Source organism: Benincasa hispida, chromosome 9 (assembly GCF_027475165.1).
Source record: "Benincasa hispida cultivar pf3 chromosome 9, pf3_genome.v1.1, whole genome shotgun sequence".
In the NCBI taxonomy this organism is placed as follows: Eukaryota; Viridiplantae; Streptophyta; class Magnoliopsida; order Cucurbitales; family Cucurbitaceae; genus Benincasa; species Benincasa hispida.
This window is the reverse complement of record NC_143486.1, coordinates 50,843,576-50,863,059: the sequence shown is the minus strand read 5'-3', so window position 1 is coordinate 50,863,059 and position 19,484 is coordinate 50,843,576. Positions and strand designations below refer to the sequence as shown.

The 19,484-nt window shown below is 38.1% G+C and overlaps 2 protein-coding genes across 3 annotated transcripts; one reads left to right on the top strand and one right to left on the bottom strand.

Moving 5' to 3' along the window:
* Window positions 1–2,546: 2,546 nt before the first annotated feature.
* LOC120085195 (uncharacterized) lies at window positions 2,547–7,906 on the bottom strand. Of its 2 annotated transcripts, XM_039041083.2 has the most exons (8): window positions 7,584–7,827; window positions 7,291–7,382; window positions 6,971–7,049; window positions 6,268–6,320; window positions 5,989–6,051; window positions 4,662–5,184; window positions 3,315–3,374; window positions 2,547–3,225 (listed from the first exon to the last, which is right to left on the bottom strand). In XM_039041083.2, exons 6-8 carry the CDS (start codon window positions 5,166–5,168, stop codon window positions 2,851–2,853), a joined length of 942 nt encoding a protein of 313 aa, XP_038897011.2. In that variant the 5' UTR covers window positions 5,169–5,184; window positions 5,989–6,051; window positions 6,268–6,320; window positions 6,971–7,049; window positions 7,291–7,382; window positions 7,584–7,827; the 3' UTR covers window positions 2,547–2,850. The 2 variants fall into 2 exon arrangements, with proteins under 2 accessions (XP_038897011.2, XP_038897010.2); XM_039041082.2 differs by lacking the exon at window positions 6,971–7,049 and having other exon boundaries at window positions 7,584–7,906.
* A 7,488-nt stretch (window positions 7,907–15,394) lies between these two features.
* LOC150033887 (uncharacterized) lies at window positions 15,395–17,019 on the top strand. The gene is made up of 5 exons (XM_090317108.1): window positions 15,395–15,583; window positions 15,686–15,830; window positions 15,898–16,082; window positions 16,167–16,234; window positions 16,425–17,019. Exons 1-5 carry the CDS (start codon window positions 15,395–15,397, stop codon window positions 17,017–17,019), a joined length of 1,182 nt encoding a protein of 393 aa, XP_090173234.1.
* Window positions 17,020–19,484: the final 2,465 nt, after the last annotated feature.

Here is a 19,484-nt window from a genome sequence, read left to right as displayed (position 1 = left end):
AATCTATAGCTAAAGAAATGCATCGGCGTTTAAAGTGTCAATCTATTCACAAATGCAAATCTAATTAAATAAAAGTTCATAGATGCAAGAAATCACAATCTCATTAATCAATGAAAGTTCATTTCTCACAAAATATACATTATATTCCCTACTCATAAACTAGGAAACTAATTTTGACGACATGTCTATGAAGACAAGATTGGACATGTCCAAAATGAGAACACAACCAAAAACGAAAACTAAAAAGCTAAAAAATAGAAGGAGAAGAAGAAGAGAGGTTGAGATTGTTGTCTCTCTCTCCATATCTTCTATGATTTCTCCCATGGAAAACCCTAAAAAGAAAGAACAAATAATATAGACAATGCGGCGGTGGTGCAGAGTCATAAGGGGCGGAGGCCAAATTCCCACTAGGTTGCACGTAGCATTGTCACACACATGCATCACTGGAAATGCGACAACGTCGTAATGCCATGGAGGGTATCGTAGCGCTATGCTATGCGTGCTTCTTCTATCAAGGGTGTCACACGTGCGCGTCTCCCTACTTCAAATTGTAATGGCACTGCAACACCTACTTAATGTGTGCTCTCTGAGATGGGCGCTGCAGAGTGGTGCCCAGCACCAGTCCTTGAATAGGACCTTTTTTAAGCCTACATGCTCTGATATGCTCTTAATAGGTCCAAATTAACACTGAATGACCCGTAAAGCTCTAGAATACATGAATTGTTCGAGATCTTAATAATATAGACATTTAAACTTGTTAATCATTATCAATGAGCGAGATTATTGGCATTAAATAGCTCATTTCTAGGAGCTATCAGCCTTTCTAGTGTAGCTCCTTATGTGAACCCATCATTTTTTGGTAGAGGTATGTCTATGAGTGGAATGGGTTATGATGCTAAGTTCAGGTGTTGATGGGGGACCTAATATGGGAATATGGACTAATCTTAATAGAGTGGATGGGACAGTGAAGAACATGGTGGAGGGAGAGTTGGTGAGTCTAGTTATGGAGAAGAATCTTGATCGTCAACGAAAGACTGTCTTGATTGTCTGCGATTGACTATTGTGACCGTTGACGACTAACTTGACCATCGACAACCAACCATCTTCACTGGGTGACCATCTTGATCATCGATGACTGACCATTGTGACCGTTAACAACCAACCATAGTGACGATCGATGACCAAATGTCATAACCTTTCACGACCAATTATCGTGATCATCGGCATCCGATCGACCTTTGTGATCGTTGATGATCGACCTATCGTCATGACCGTCGACGATCATTGACCAAACGTCTTGATCATCAGCAATCGATCAATCATCGTGCCATCATTGATTGACCATTGTGATCGTGTTCGATCAATGCATAGTTACCGATGATAATTAGCAATTGTTGTCAGCATGCCGCTTGTGACCTTTGCTCATTGTCAACTTTTCTTTCCCTCCATTTCCCTTTCTTCCTTCTTTTCCCATTGGATTTCTCATTATATTCTCCTTCGTTATTGTCACAAAAAAAGTAAATAAAATAATCTCCCTTATTTTAGAACTTTCTCCTCGCTGAATCATGGTGTGGATTATGCTAGTCGTGGATAGTCGAATGTTCTTTGTCGTTCGCTGTCCACTGCTGATCACTAGGGTTTTGTTTTTATTTTTTCCTCTCTTTCTTCTTTTTCCTCTCTCTCCCCTTCTTACTCATTTTGACACACTCAAAAACAAGAAATTGACTTTTTCATTGAGGAGTTCTAAAGGTTGAAATCTAAAGGCGAACTGAATTTGTTATAAAACTTAATTTCAAATATTTGTTACTTTGTTATTAAAAATTAATTAACTAAATCGTTGTCATTCTTAAATTATTGTCATGAAAATTAATGGACTAAATGAATTAATCTAGGACTACAAAAGATGAAGCTAATAAAAATTTTATTTTAAAATGGATGGATTAAAATTTTCTTTCAAAGTTATCATAAAAATCAATCCAAAAAGCACCAGATGTTATATAGTTCACAAAATAACCACTAAAATCAGGAAAAATAAACATGGTTCAATTTACATAAAAGAAATAGTATTAACCTTGAAGTAAAATATTCGATTCTTAGTAAAATAATGAAACGAGGTGCATCCTTTTACCCATCCTTCATCTACCTAATAACATGTTTTTAATAAAACTTTTATATCTCCATATGTCTATTTATTTTTAATAAATTTAATCCTCTTTGTCTTTTTTGAGATGAGATGGGTAAAAGGATGCACTCCGTCTCTTCAAGAGACAAAGATTATTATAACTAAATAAGTTTCTAACATGAGCTTATATTTCTAATAAATTTTAACAAAATCAGTATTAATGAAAATCCCCAAAGAGTGTTATTTTCCTTTTTCATTTTGAGATTTAGTTTAGTTTATTTTGAAATTATTTATTCCCTCGTATAAATTTTTTGACACATAAAGAGATATAGTTTTCAATCAAAGTGAGTTTGGTTAAATGGTATTAGCATAACTTTTGTCCTTAGAGGTTGGAGGTTCAATCTCCCATCCGTAGCCGTTGTACTCAAAAAGAAAGAGAGAGAGATTGCATTCATGTTCATCCATTTTTGTCAAAATTAGTATTGACCATCAATGTTTAATGAGCCTCATGCAAAGGAAATAGTGAATCACAACTTGGATCATTGTTTTGCTCTCATTGTACATAAAGCTACAACCAAGTAATGAAAAACCTTTTCCTTATTACCTAATTTCTTTATGACTAATGAAAGCTCCTATTACAAAGCTGACTGAGTGTTTCAAAACAAAATGGTGTAAGCAATATGAGAATGATTGTGCAGTTTGATGATTGGAAGAAGGCTTGGTGTTGCTTATTCTTGTTGGAGTTTTTCAGAGCAAAGTTGAGTGAAAACTGGGAGTCTCTTTTTGGTCCTCTCAGTTGTGGAACCATAAAGAACTCCATGGATATATTGGTTTACATCTTCTCTTTTTGTTGTCTCTGTTTTGGGGACAACAATTTTGATGCCATCATCTTCAGGTGACCAATCTATGATGGAAATGGTGGGAATAAGGCTTGGCTTTGTGTTCATGTGGCGTACTGAGGTTGACGACGTCGTTGTCGTAAGATCTTCTCTTCTGCTAAGTTCAGTTTTGTTGAATGTATCTATTAAGTTTGAATGTGTTGTTGCAGCTATTCCTGTTAGTGAATGACTGTTGCGGAACTTGGGACCGTACGTTTCGCTGAACTGTAGTAGTGAAGAATATGCAAATCTAAAAGTGTCTTTTATCCGAACAAAACCTGTAGAATATTTAATTTATTAGATGTCAATGGTACCTTAGGCTTGATTCTAACTGGTATACGACTAGGCCGAAGGTCCTCCTTTCCATGTGCAAACTGCAAATAGAAAATACAACCAGAAAAAACATATCAAATCAATTACTGTATAATGCAAACCAAACTATTTCCCATTAATTTCAACATGTGTGATTGAAAATATTATTAGAAAATATTATGTATGCTATGACATGTAAATCGCAATTTAACCAATACTGCTAAGCTTTTGAGTTTAATGATAGCTATAAGTTTCTAAATACATACATTTTTCTCCATATATACCATAATGAATACCACTACAATTAATAAAAATTACAAAGGACCCCAAACTTTTCGGTGAATGGATTAAATGAGTAACTAAACGAAATATTTTGTCGATTACATTTTAGATCAATGGACCCAAATTCTACTGGGTTTATAATGTTTAGCTTATATATGAATCAAAAGAGAGAGAGAGAGATTCAAGGTTTTAGTCCTTTTCTTGGAATAAAATCAGCCAACCTAATTACTTAAAAGTATTAAATAGGTGGATCCAACCCCAAGTCCCCGTCCCCCAAGATTGAATTATAAAACCCAAGAAACTGAATCATATATCCATTATTAGAAATCAAGAGCACGATATCGTTGATCGATAGATACTGGAAGTTAGTTGTGTTGTGTTTTTTTGGCTTTGAATTCGTGTCATGAATAATGATGCTCTAATAAACTCAATGTTGGTACTCAATCCAACCACTGGGAAGGTAGGGCTTGCCAAAGTCTATGATTAATCCAACTTTGGAGAAGGCATAGGTTCATTTACTTTGTGTGATAATGCTTAAGTGCATCAATTTTGGCAGCCAACCTACTGTTTCACTCTATCTATTAACATACTAGAACTGAGTTCATTATCTGAGACCAAATTCTACACAAAATTGGGAGTGGGATATGTATTCCATCCTTGAATCAGCCTCTGGGCTTTCTTATAAAACCTTGGCTAAGAGACATTCATTCATCCTGTACTGCTCTCTTAATGCGTCAATTTATTTCAATCAAGCTATTCTATAATAAATAAATTCAGTCTACCCACATGTAACAAGAATAAAAGGAAAGTTAACCCACATTAAATAATAAATAAATAATTCAGTCTAAAAGTTCACCCATTAAACTTGAACATGAACAACTACTCTTTAATCAAACTGTTCCTTCAAATAGTGAATATCTTTTTTATCCATTTGTCCGGTTAGCAATCAAATCTCAAGGCAGAGGTAAGGTTTCTCAAGTAATAAACAAACATATCGCATTTTGGCCAATAAATTTGTTGAGCCAATAATTCAGATAGATCATTATGATGGGGATGAAATAACTAACCTGGCATTTGTGGCCAAAGCGGCAGCTTCCAGAATCCTCCCAGTAGCGGCAAATGTCCGTTCTGTATTGATTTTTGGCGGACGAAAAACCTCCACCACTTCCAGAATCTAAAGGAGACCTCATTGTCTTCGCTCCCCCAGGGATCGAACTGATCAAAATCCCATCCATTACTATCACTTCTTCATCGACCTTCACTGGAGTTCCATAAATTTGTGGAGACCTTACAGGTGGTGTTTCCAAATTCTCAATAGCCGAAAGTGGTGATAATGGCGATCCTGCTCCTCGAGAACCAAAGCTATTGCATCCAGAAGTGCTGCTAGCGTAGTGATTCATAATAGTGTAACGATCAACGATTGTCGGGCTTCTACAATTTGTTTCCTGGTGATAGTGTCTGGTTCCCCCGATTACCAAGTGATTGTCCATTTGAATGTTGATTGGTCGAACCGAAGCATTTAGGCCTTTGATAATGGATGTTTTGGTACTCCTCTTGCCTTGACGATCTTCCATGATTCAGGAAAAGAACCTGAAATCTCCAAGTTAAAATGATAAACATACTAATAACAATTAATGCACAGAGAAGAAAATATATTACCATTAGATGTTTGCATGGCTATGTAGTATTAATTTCTAGGTTGCTCTTCCTACTACAAACTAGAGATTTATTGAATGTAGCAAATCATGATCCAGTACTCTCCAAAAAATTTGGTGAATTAAATTTACAGAGATAACAAAGGATGAATACGAACAAAAGATTGAGATGTAAAAGTGGAGAAGAGAGAAGAAACATGCAACCAGAATGCAAAGTCGATTCAAAGAGCTACAACAACAACCAGAATGCAAAGTGTATCACTATTGCTTATTCATAAACAGAAAGCAAAAACTAAAATCCTTCAAGTTCCCATCTCTCCCTCACATTAAACTATATCGACCAAACCAAAGGTATGTCTAAACCAAAAAGATCAAATCCAACCTTATACATACATAATAATTAATTGCCACAAAGGCTTTGCAATACAACATACATAACTCTCGAGCCACTCCAAGACTACATAAAACCTCAAATCTTGATCCAAACCATATAGATAAAGTTCTAAGACTAAAATTATAATTTAACATAAATTTATTATACACTCAAAGTCATTAATCCTAGGTCTAAGTATAGTAGTTAGAACATAATTCAAATGTTCCCAAAATCAAATCACATTTAGAAAATTAATCCAGAAAAAAATAAAATAAAATAAAATAGAACATCTAATTTCACAGACAATAATCCAAGTATAATTTTATTTTTTAAAACAGAAACAAGTCCAAATATAATTTTATTAACCTTGTGCTTCAATGTAGAATGCAAATGTTTTCTCCTTTCCTAGTGTTTCAGCTTTGCCTCTACCTGTAAAGAATAAATATATCAATTACCACAGATGCTACAATAAAATCTTAAAAAATACAACTAGAAAGCAAAAACAAGGTCAATCTCATAAATTCTTGTCAAAAAAAGGAACTAAAATTTAATATTGAGAGGAAGCTTAAAGCCAATCAGAAAAGTAACTAGCAACAAATCCCAAGATACTAGAAATTAGTTTTATGAACCATCAAAGGAGCAAACCTTAGTCCGGAGACACTAAACCTCATGAAGACTAAATGAGTGAAGCCATAAGCCTGCAATGATTGAAAGGGCAAATGTAAGCATCAAGGCACAAAATTCGACATTTTACAAGCTACATTCTACAAAATTTATAAAACAGTTGTAGGATCAGTTTCAATTTTAAACAAGTTAACTATTAGAAACTAAAATCAATCAAGTGAAAAAAAAAGGTCAAAATGCTCTGGTTACTAAAAGATAACATGTTCTCCATATATTTAATAACAAAACAATATGTCCATCCTATTTAAAACCAAATAGGATCACTATTTAATCACACAAAATCATATTTGGCTTAAATCATAAAGAAAAAGAAATCTTCTAAAAAAAAGAGAGCAAAAACACCTTCAGGGGCTGTGATCAAAACTAAATGATCCACTTCACTAAACTATTCATGCAATGTTGTTAAAAGTTCAAATACGGAATCACTCAAGTACATGAGAAATTAGTTAAATTCTTCTTTGATCAATAGATTTAAGTTACAAGCAGTATACACACCATCCAAAGTATTGTTCTACAGTATCTATTGGCCTAACAAAATTTACGAAACAACAAGGCTACCTTGCCTTAAACAAGAGAAGTATAAAAAGAAACAAGAATCAATATTACAAAGTATTGAGAGTTCACGACAACAAGTTTTAGGTAGAGAAGAAGGCAGCGATATTACCCTAAGTATTCATGCTGCCTCTTTTGAGAAAAACATATGCACTTGATAATATTTTCAACGTGGTAGTTGTTTATGTTCCCTACAGCAAAGTATCTACAACTCAATATATTCTCAACTTAAAAGTAGCATAGCTTTTGAATCACGAGAATAAAACAAATGAACCTTTTTCCTCTGTATCTCACCTAATATTTTCCTTTTTTTTTTTTTCATTGTGGAGTTTACTCAAACAGTTGGCGGACATAAGAGAAGATAAAACGAACCTATTGAAAGAGGATTAAAACAAGGAAATGAAGAAAGAAAAATGAAGCTTGCAATCTTACCGATATGGAACGGCATCTCGATAGAACCTGAACTGAGATAGCAGGTGTAAGAGAAGGCTTGAAGCGGCGGTCTAAGAAAGATGAACGGAAATCTGATAAAGATAAAAGTAACATACTTTCTTCAATCGAGGTTCAGATGCAAAATAGAAAACGTATTTGAGCATGATTTCGTCAAAATCAGCGACTAGAATCAAAGAAAACGTAAGAATGGAGGATTTAACAGGATCTGCTATACAATATACGAAGTAGGAATGAAATAGAGAAAGCGAGAGCATGAAAACAAAAGAAAGTACCACTTGATCGCAACAATGATTGTTGAGAATGGCGGTGACGACGTCGACAACAGCGTTCTTCAACACTTCGAACCTACAGATTGTATGGAGTCTACGATTGAATCCGCCGTTGAGAGACTCCGATTGAGAGAGAGAAATTTAGAGTTACATTTCTTCCTTGGACGGAAAATGAGCATGAATTCATGAATTCGGAGTTTGGGAGTGGAGTAGGAACAACATTGCTGAACAAACCAAAATTCAATTCAAAACCAAATCAACTATATATATAATATATTAAAATGGGTCAACTAAAATCCAATTTTTGTTGTTAATAAAATATTCGTAAAAATACAAGTTCACTCCATATATATATATATATTGGGTGCAAATTTAGCCTTTAAATTTTAGGGAGTACATTTTCAAAATTTTTATGCATCTAATAAATCTCAACACACTGAAAATATCTAAAACAGGTCTTTGAAAATATATTTGATGTATTTTTAAATTAACTAATTTATTAGATGTAAATTTGAATTATTATATTCAATGATACTCTAAATTTTTAATTTTATATTTTTTTTTATATCCATGACTGTTTGAACCAACTTACATAGGTCTCGATTAATTTCACAGGACAACCCGTTTGACTGTACAATATTTGGTGTAAAAAAAAACTCATATTAAAATATTTAATTGGTTTGTAAATTTTAAATAATGTCAACTAGATCGAGACTTTGTTATATATAAATTAAAATTTATAAAATTCATTGAACAAAAAAGTTCAAGAACCAAATTACACAAAATAGAATGTTAAAAACTTATCCATTTTAAAATTGGGACTAAATAAACAAACTTCAAAGTTTCAAATTACCATAGACCATTGAATAAAATTTTTCAAAACTCTCCCCCGTTCCAAATATGTTAGGTATTTTTGCAAATGCACTATAAATTCGGGTATCTTCTATAGCTATTCGTCATAATTTCTTTATAGTGCTATTGGAGGTTCCTATAGTTAATTCTTACTTCTATTCATTATTAAGGGCTATAATGAATTTTATTTTTAGTACGATAGGGACACTTTTTTTTATCTTCCGTTGTGCCCAAAAAATTCCATTCACATTCGTGAAAATATCAGAAAAATTTATATGGATGACTAAAAAATTGGTTCAAAAATGTTAAATGACCCAATTTTTGAAAAAAAAAAATGTCAAATGATTCTTTGTTGACGTCAAATTCAGATGAAATTACAAAAATATACTTGCACACACATGGAAAAGCATCTCGCTCTCTCTCGGTCTTGGTCACTCTTGCTCTCTCTTGGTCTCGATCTCTCTCACTTTCTTTCAGTCTCAGTCTCCTCAGTCTCTCTCTTTCTTTCCCCACTCATAAAATCACTTCTCTCTTGCGTTCTTGTTCACCAGAATTGGCCCCGTCGGAGCTACTTTCTTGGACTCGCCATGTTAGAGAAGAAAAAGAAGACGTGTAAAGGAGAAGAAGCCGGAGAAGAAGATGACGACACACATATAAAGAGAAAAGAGAGGGAGAAAGACGAACGGGAGAAGAAAAGGAAAAAGAAAAAAAATATCAAGAAAGGAAGGGCAATACCATAACTTCACATGGTTATGACATCAACAAAGGAACATTTAGATTTTGAACCTTTAAAATAGTTTTTTTTTTTTCTTTTTGTAATTTTCTCAAAATATCATATAGAAGTATTTAATTTCGAACTAAAATTAATTGACTTGCTAAAATGCTCGTCTACAACTAGAGTAAACATGGCTCTTGAAAGGAAGTAGTCCAAATAATAGTATCCAACAATAAAACAAATTCAACAAGTAATTTCAACACAAGTTTGTACAAAATTTACTAACTTTCAAAATTCATTTGTACATTCTTCAAAAACGCTTATTAAATATAGTTTCTTAACAGGTTGTCTCTTTCAAAATTACAATGGAAGTAAAAACCTTTTTAAATGATTGGACAAAATTTGAGATCTAAGATGATGTGGTGGTGACTTGTAATTGAAATTGGAACCCAAATATTGTCACGCATTATAAGTCGTCACCACACCCGTTTCAAGACCTAATTTTCATCCAAAATTTTAAATAATTTATACTTCAACGTTTATAAGAGATCGTGGGTAATAATGCAATTTTTGAAAGAGTATTACCATGTCGAAAGTTTTATAAAAATGGACAATTTACTAATAAATAAAATGAGCACTAGTGGTCTAGTGGTAGAATAGTACCTTACCAATGGCTGGTGCATTCTTTTTTTGTTTTTTTTTTCTCTTCTATTTTCCTATTTTTCATTCAAACCAATTCAATCGGATTAATTTCAGAGGAAGAAAATAATTTCAACCGATGAATTTGTTTAGCAATTCAAAACTTTCTAACTTTCTAAGAAAAAATCCTTTTTGGTTCTTGAAATTTTGTACGTGTTCGGACTTAAAACTTTGAAATGTATTTTTGTAGGTCCTTGAATTTTTAAAGATAGGTGTGTTTGATTTTTAATGATCTCTTTAGAAACGTTTTCTATTTTTGTTACAATGTAATCGTTGAAGATTGTGTTATTGACATTTATACATACAATGTAATTATTAACTATTGAGTTATCAGTTGTTTAATAATCCTTCATGATTTTTCTACCAAATATCTTGTAATGACCTAGACCTAAATTCATCATCTGATAGCCTCGACAATCCCCACAAATCAACATGGGTACTTTCAGGATGTCTTTGTTCTCACTCACATACTTCCTAGAAAAATTCTCTGAATGTTGCCCCAAAGATTTATACATTTATTTATTTTTTTTAAAAAAAGAGCTAATAGTTAATTAAGGAAAAGGAGAAGGGGAATTAGGGTTATAAATGACGGTGGGGAACCTCGGGTTGCGTGCAAAAGAAAAAAAAAGAAAATTTCTTTTTTTTTTTTTTTCTCTTCTTCCTCCTTCCAGCCCTCACGATTTCCCTTCACAGTGCGTCTCCGCTGTCGCCCCCTTGCGCCTCAGCCCAGCGCGTCTCGTCCGTCGTCCACCGCTCGATCGTGGGTCTCCAGCCACGCAAGGTTCCGGTCGTTTCAGCCGTGCAAAGTTTCGTCCGCTTCCAGCCGCACCGCCACTTCCAGCCGCGTCGTCGCTTCCAGCCGCGCCGAGTTTCTTCGATTTTTTTCTTCCGTTTTCGTTCTGCGTCTGCTAGTCGCCGACCGTTTCGGTTCCGCCAAGAACGTGGTTTTGGTGAGATTTAAGTTTGATTTAAGTTTTTCTGGTTTTTAGTTAATGGGTTTTGAATGGCTATAGATTTTTGGTCTGATTTAAGTTAATTCAGGGTGTTGCCCAATTCAGGATTTCAAGACATTTTGTCGGTACAGCATCAAGGTTTGCTTGGGCGCCTTTTGGTAAGCTATTTTGGTTGTTCTAATTTAAATCTCATTTTCCCAGTTGGTTTGGTGAATGTTGATGTTTATTGGATTTTAGAATTTAGTTTTGAAACATTTCAGCTTGGCTTAGAACTATTTTGGATTCCGTCCTTGGAACTCAGTGTAGTTCTTGTAGTTCTGGGCAATCTTTTGGGTGAGTAGTTTGGAGTTTTTTTGCATTCTTTTGGGTTAGTGGTTTGGAGTTTTTTTTTTGTGCAATTTGGGGGAATAGGTTGTGTTTATAAGGTTTAACATTAAATTGGTTTATTCTAGGACAATTCGAGCGTCTGACTCGAGTCAAAGAGGGATTTGGTTGATAATTGAGTTGGTTGCTAATTGTTCGACATAATTTCGAGGTAAGTGGTTTATTGCCGGTATTGCCCTAAGATCTTGATAAACCTGCTAGTCATAACGAAAATTCTTATGTCACTATATGTATGAGTTATATGTGCTGAAGTTTGATGTATGGGTAACTGTGATCGTGATAAAGTTTGATGTATGGGTAACCGTGCTAAAATTTGATGTATGGGTAACCGTGCTAAAATTTGATGTATGGGTAACCGTGCTAAAATTTGATGTATGGGTAACTGTGCTAAAGTTTGATGTATGGGTAACTATGATAAAGTTTGATGTTGATTCATGGCCTTGATTGCATGGTTATGTCTGTTTGAGATTAGTGTTGCCATTGGTATCGCATGTTGTGAGCCTTTGGGCCCATATCGCATGTTGTGAGCCTTTGGGCCCATACCCTATGCTTATGTACGGTGTCATTTTGGGACCACCACTTATGTTTATGCCGGTGACCAGTAGTGGGCCGCTTACTGAGTATACTTTATACTCACCCTTTTCTTTTCCCATTTTTCAGGTAAGGGTAATGATAGACCGAGGATCACAACAGAGATCTGTGACTTGGCCATTAGGATGACTTACTGCTTTCGCACTTAGTATCATGTTTTGGAGTTTGGTTTAAGAGTTAGGCGTTTTAAACTCTTATGCTTATTTATTTATGTTTTCTTACCTTTGCTCATTTGAGCACTATTAAATAAAATTTAGCTATTTTATTTTTTTGTAAAAAAAAAAGAAAAGAAATGTATGGTTAAGCCTATGCATGCATGAAGTAGCATCCTAGAAACAAGTAGGAAAGTAGGGTCGTTACAGTTGGTATCAGAGCCTAAGTTTTAGGTTCTGTAGACCGACTTACATCGTGAGTCCAATCTATTCCTTATGGCCATAAATGGATCTTTCGTCATCGGCAGGTATGTTGTTTAAATTCCTTTAGGAAAATATATATGAAATCTTACCTGTTGTGCAGTCGTTTGACTGTTTGCTAGTGTGTATTAAAGTGTTACGTGTGGTCACCAGGTATGGGCCACGAACTAGAGGAAGGGACAGTCGAGGCAAGAAAGTAGTTGGGGAGTGGGACCCTGACCTGCAAGAACCCGAGGTGCAGAGCCAAGAGGTGTAGGACCCACCACCTCGTGACCCTTCTGGGTCAACTTGGCAGAAGGTTAGACCAAGAAGCGGGCCTCGAGCTTCGACTGTGCCCCCACCAGGACCGTCATCATCAGAAATTTCAGTAGAATATACAGCTATGGCTGCAACTATTGGGAACGTCGTCACGCAGGCCATGGTAGACAGCTAAGGGGCATGGTGGCTGAGCAGATAGCTCAGCACGCACAATCACAACATGCGCCATCCTCATCAGTCCTGTTACCACCAATTCAAAATCAAGATAGGGCCACGAGTCGGACTGTGGCAGGCTCTTTTTTGGAAGCTGGATACCTACGTGATTTCAAGAAGTATGATCCTTCGACGTTTAACGGGTCCCTGAAAGACCCCACAAATGCAGAATTGTGGTTGTCCACTATTGAGGGGATTTTTTAGTACATGAGGTGTCCAGAGGAGCAGAAGTTGTAATGTGCTGCTTTCGTTCTCATCGATAATGCCCAGCGCTGGTGGCGCTCGGCTGAGAGAATGATAGAAGCCAGTGAAGGCCAAGCCACGTGGGACCAGTTCAAAGAGTGATTTTATGAGAAGTATTTCTCTGCTCATGTAAGGTACAACAATCAGGCTGAGTTCATGAACTTGAAGTAGGAGACCATGACAGTAGAAGAGTATGAGGAGGAGTTTGACAAATTGTCTTGCTTCGCCCTTGATAGAGTGTCTACTGAAGCAAAGAGGACTGAAAGGTTTGTGCAAAAACTCCGGGACGGGGTGCGAAGCACTGTGCAAGTTTTGGAGCCTCCTACCTACGCCGCAGCCTTCCGAGCGGCAACACGCATGGGTTGTCCTTCAGGGATAGAGTTCTTGAAGTCCCTAACGGAGGAATCGGCCCCCGGCCAGAAGAGGAAAGTTGAGCAGAAAGCTCTAAGACCTCCGCAGAAGGTTTAGAGTACAAGTAGTTCAGTAGGGCACACCCAACGGTAGGCTACTACTTTAGGAGGATTTTGGAAGGAAAGATCGGTGTGCAAGTCATGTAGGAAGCATAATTGGGGACGCTGTCTGATTGGCACAGGGACTTGTTTCAGATGTAAACAGATAGGGCATACGGTGGACCAATGCCCTAGTAGTGGTTCCGAAAATGTGGGGGGTCAGCCCCCGAGTTTGCATCAGGGCAGTTCAAACCGACAGGAACAGTAGGGTCGGGTTTATGCCACCAGTCGTCGGAAAGCTGAGCACTCGGGAATAGTGGTGACAGGTACGCTCCCAATCTTGGGGTACTATGCCTTGGCATTGTTTGACTCTGGCTCGTCTCACTCTTTCATTTATTCGTTGTTCGTAAAGCATGCTATGTTAGTTCTGGAACCCTTGGGTTATGTTTTATCAGTGTCTACACCGTCATGAGCGATTATGATAGCAAGTGAAAAGATAAAAGCGTGTCAGTTGGAAATAGCGAACCACACCCTTGATGTGACTCTGATAGTGTTAGACATGCGTGATTTCGACGTAATTCTGGGCATGGATTGGTTAGTTGCCAACCATGCTAGCATAGACTGTTCTCGTAAGGAGGTGATTTTTTACCCCCCTTGGGAAGCCCGTTTTAAGTTCAAGGGGGTCGGGACGGTAGTTTTGCCCAAGGTGATTTCAGTGGTGAAGGCCAAGAGGTTGATTAACTAAGGTGTCTGGAGTATCTTGGCTAGCGTAGTTGACACAAGAGAAACCGAGGTTGTACTAACCTCTGAGCCAGTTGTGAGAGATTATCCCGACGTATTTCTGGAAGAACTTCCAGGATTGCCTCCACCAAGGGAGATTGATTTTATGATCGAACTGGAGCCAGACACTATCCCTATATCCAAAGCGTAGTACAGAATGGCTCCGACAGAATTGAAAGAACTGAAGGTTCAATTGCAGGAACTGCTTGATAAAGGGTTCCTACGACCCAGTGTTTCTCCGTGGAGTGCACCGGTGTTATTTGTGAAGAAAAAGGATGGGTCGTTACGTTTGTGCATAGAATACAAGAAGTTGAATAAGGTGACCAAGAACAAGTACCCGCTTCCTAGAATCAATGACCTATTTGACCAACTACAGGGTGCTACTGTATTTTCTAAGATTGACCTATGGTCAGGTTACCATCAACTGAGGATCAAGGACAGTGATATCCTGAAGACTGCGTTTCGATCCAGATACGGGCATTTCGAGTTCATTGTGATGTTTTTTGGTCTGACAAATGCTCCCGTGGTATTCATGGATTTAATGAATTTGGTGTTTAGGGACTTCCTGGACACCTTTGTAATAGTTTTCATTGATGACATTTTGGTCTACTCCAAGACAGAGGCGGAACACGAGGAATATCTTCGGAAGGTCTTAGGAACGCTGAGGGAAAACAAACTATATACAAAGTTTTCTAAGTGCGAGTTCTGGCTACTGAAGGTGTCCTTCCTTGAGCACGTGGTGTCAAAGGACAGGATTTCAGTGGATCCAGCTAAGATTGAAGCCGTTACTAATTGGCCCCGCCCTACAACAGTCAGTGAGGTGTGCAGCTTTCTGGGATTGGTTAGGTACTATTATAGGTTTGTAGAGAATTTCTCTAGCATGGTCGCGCCGTTGACTCAGCTAACCAAGAAGGGAGTTTCGTTTGTTTGGAGCAAAGCTTGTGAGGACAGTTTTCAGGACCTCAAGCAGAGGTTGGTTTCAGCACCGGTTCTCATCGTACCAGACGACTCTGAGAACTTCGTGATCTACAGTGATGCTTCTAAGAAGGGTTTGGGTTGTGTGCTTATGCAACATGGTAGGGTGGTCGTCTATGCCTCCCACCAGTTGAAAAACCATGAGCGAAACTATCCTAACCACGACTTAGAATTGGCAGTGGTGGTGTTTGTCCTAAAGATCTGGAGGCACTACTTGTATGGGGAAAAGATCTAAGTTTTCACCGACCACAAGAGTCTGAAATACTTCTTCACCCATAAAGAGTTAAACATGAGACAGTGCAGGTGGCTCGAGTTAGTAAAGGATTACGACTGCGAGATCTTTTACCACCCAGGTAAGGCGAATGTTGTAGCCAATGCCCTTAGTCGAAAGGTTGCTCATTCGACCACCTTGATCACTAAGCAGGTTCAGTTGTGTAAGGATCTGGAGCGAGTAGAGATCGCGGTGGTAGTGGGGAAAGTCACTTCGCAGCTAGCTCAGTTGACAATGCAACCAACCTTGAGGCAGAGGATTATTGTTGCATAGTAGGGTGATCCAAACCTGGTTCAGAAATGTTGTCAGGTAGGGTCAGGCCAGGCAAGTGAATTCTCTGTGTCGGTAGACAAGGGTCTTTTGTATCAGGGACGGTTGTGCGTCCCAGCAGATGATGGCCTGAAAGGGGAACTGTTGGCAGAAACTCATAACTCTCCATTCTCGATGCACCCAGGTAGTACCAAAATATACCAAGATGTGAAGCGGTATTACTGGTGGCCCAAAATTTAGTTTGTCAGCAGGTGAAGGCCCCGAGGCAGAAGATAGCAGGCTTGCTACAACCATTGGATGTGCTAGAATGGAAATGGGAGAGCGTGGCTATAGATTTTATTACGAGTTTGCCCAGAATAGCGAAGGGTTTCTCAGTGATTTGGGTTGTGATAGACAGACTCACCAAGGTGGCACATTTTATTCCAGGGAAGCCCACGTACGCGGTGAGTAAGTGGACTCAACTATATATGAAGGAGATAGTAAGATTGCATGGTGTGCCAGTATCAATTGTGTCCGACAGGGTCCCTCGTTTCACCTCCAGTTTTTGGAAGAACCTTCAGGCAACGTTTGGATCGCGGTTGAACTTCAGTACAACTTTTCACCCCCAAACTGATGGGCAAACAGAACGTTTAAATCAGACGTTGGAGGACATATTACGCGTTTGTGCGTTGGAATTCTCAGGGGGTTGGGACTCCTACTTGCATTTGGCAGAGTTTGCTTATAATAATAGCTATCAGGCTACCATTGGCATGTCGCTTTTTTAAGCTCTTTACGGCAGAGGTTGCAGGTCTTCTGTTTGCTGGGGTGAGATTGGGGAGAGGAAACTGTTAGGAACTGAGTTAGTGGAGTTGACGAATGAAGCCATGCAAAAGATCAGGGCTATAATACTAGCAGCGCAAAGTAGACAGAAAAGTTACATGGATGTTAGGCATAAAGATCTGGAGTTCAAAGCAGGTGACAAAGTGTTCTTGAAAGTGGCGCCGATGAAGGGTGTCTTGAGATTCGGGAAGAAGGGTAAGTTAAGTTCGAGTTTTGTTGGGCTATTCGAGATCTTGGAGCGAGTCGGCTCTGTGGCTTATCGTTTGGCCCTGCCACTGTCCCTCTCCGCGGTCCATAATGTCTTTCATGTCTCTATGCTGAAGAAGTATTTAACGAATCCGTCTCATGTGGTGGACTTTGAGCCCTTGCAACTAAATGAAAACTTGAGTTACGAGGAGAAGCCTGCACAAGTTGTAGCTAAAGAGGTGAGAATTTTGCACAGCAAGGAGGTGCCACTAGTGAAGGTTCTGTGGCAGAACCATCAGTTTGAGGAAGCAACTTGGGAGCGAGGTAATGAGATGAAAGCACTGCATCCTGAGCTCTTCCAAGATTAGAACTTTCGAAGACGAAAGTTTATTAAGGGGAGAAGAGTGTGATGCCCCAAAGATTTATACATTTATTTAAAAAAAAAAAAAGAGAGAGAGTTAATAGTTAATTAAGGAAAGGAGAAGGGGAATTAGGGTTATAAATAAGGGTTGAGGAACCTCGAGTTACGTGCAAAAGAAAAAAAAAAGAAAAACTATTCTTTCTTTTTTTCTCTTATTCTTCCTCCTTCCAGCCCTCACGATTTCCCTTCACAGTGTGTCTCTGCCGCCGCCTCCTTACGCCTCAGCCCAGCACGCCTCGTCCGTCATTTGTCGCTTTATCGTGAGTCTCTAGCAGTGTAAGGTTCCGGTCGTTTCAGCCGCGCAAAGTTTCGTCCGCTTCCAGCCATGCCAAGTTTCTTCGATTGTTTTTCTTTCGTTTTTGTTTTGCGTCCGCCAGTCGCTGACCGTTTCGGTTCTACCAAGAACGTGGTTTTGGTGAGATTTAAGTTTTTTTGGTTTTTTAGTTAATGGGTTTTGAATGGCTACCGATTTTTGGTTTGATTTAAGTTAATTCAGGGCGCGTTGTTGCCCAATTCAGGATTTCAAGACATTTTGTCGATACTGTCCAGCAGCATCAAGGTTCGTTTGGGCGCCTTTTGTAAGCTATTTTGGTTGTTATGATTTAAATCTCGTTTCCCCAGTTGGTTTGGTGAATGTTGGTGTTTATTGGATTTTAGAATTTAGTTTTGAAACATTTTAGCTTGGCTTAGGACTGTTTTGGATTCTGTCCTTGGAGCTCAGTGTAGTTCTGGTTACATCAGCATTCTTTTGGGTGAGTGGTTTGAAGTTTTTTTTGTGCAATTTGGGGGAATAGGTTGTGTTTATAAGGTTTAACATTAAATTGGTTTATTCTAGGACAATTCGAGCGTCTGACTCGAGTCAAAGAGAGATTTGGTTGATAATTGGAGTTGGTTGCTAACTGTTCGACATAATTTCGAGGTAAGTGGTTTACTGCCAGTATTGCCCTAAGATCTTAATAAACCTGCTAGTCAGAAGGAAAATTCTTATGTCACTATATGTATGAGTTATCTGTGCTGAAGTTTGATGTATGGGTAACTGTGATTTGATCTATAGGTAACTATGCTAAAGTTTGATGTATGGGTAACTGTGCTAATGTTTGATGTATGGGTAACTGTGATAAAGTTTGATGCTGATTCATGGCCTTGATTGCATGCTTATGTCTGTTTGAGATTTTAGTGACTGTTAGTGTTGTCATTGGGCTATGCACATCGCATGTTGTGAGCCTTCGGGCCCACACCCTATGCTTATGTACAATGTCATTTTGGGACCACCACTTATGTTTATGCCTGTGACTTTTGGTGTCACTACTTATGAAAGCGTGTCTTCGGGTTCGCCCCTTATGCCTATGCCTATGCCTACGTCTATGATGCCCTTATGCACTTTAATCCAATGGAAATACTAACAGATCATTGAGTGGCCCACATTGAGTATACTTTATACTCACCCTGTAACAACCTAGATTTGTACGCATACACTACAGGAAATTAAATATTGAAATTTATTGGATGATAAATATAAATATCCTAACCTTAATTTGGGAAGTAGAGAAACAATTAAAAACTAATAATATTATTATTAATAAATAAATAAAAATAAAAATAAAAGAAAATTGGAAAGAATGAAGGTGGAGAGAGCGAGACTCTAATTTAATGATAAATAAATAAATAAATAAATAAATAAAAGAAAATTGGAGAGAAAGAGAGAAAGATGGAGAGAGTGAGATTGGAGAGAAAATTGGAGAAAGCAAGAGTGGAGAGAATGAGATTCCTGGAGAGAGCGAGATTAAAGAGAAAATTGGAGAAAGCGAGAGTAAAGAGAGCGAGATTCCTAGAGAGAGCGAGATTGAAGGAAAATTGGAGAGAGCGAGAATTGTAGCGAGAAAGCTAGAGAGAGCGAGATTGAAGAGAAAATTAGAGAAAGCGAGATTTGCGGCGAGAAAACTGGAGAGAGCGAGATTCTGAGAAGAGAGAATTGAAGAGCGAGAAACCCCAACGAGCGATGCTAGCGAGATTGAGGCTGGCGAGAGTAGAGAGAGCGAGATTGAAAGAAAAATTGGAGAAAGCGAGAATTGTAGCGAGAAAGCTGGAGAGAGCGAGACTGAAGAGAAAATCTGAGAGCGAGAGTGGAGAGAGCGGGATTCCCAGCGAGAAAGCTGAAGAGAGCGAGATTCTGAAAATAAAGAGAGCAAGATTGAAGAGAATTGGAGAGTGAGATTCTTAGCGAGAAAGCTGGAGAGAGCGAGATTCTGAGAGCACTGAGAGCGAGATTTGGACAAAGTGAGAGTGGAAAGAGCGAATTCCTAGCAAGAAAACTAGAGAGAGCAAGATTTCTGAGAGAAGAGTGAGCGAGCTTTGGACAGAAGCGCGAATTATGCGTTGAATTTGGCCACGATCTTATAGATTATACATGGA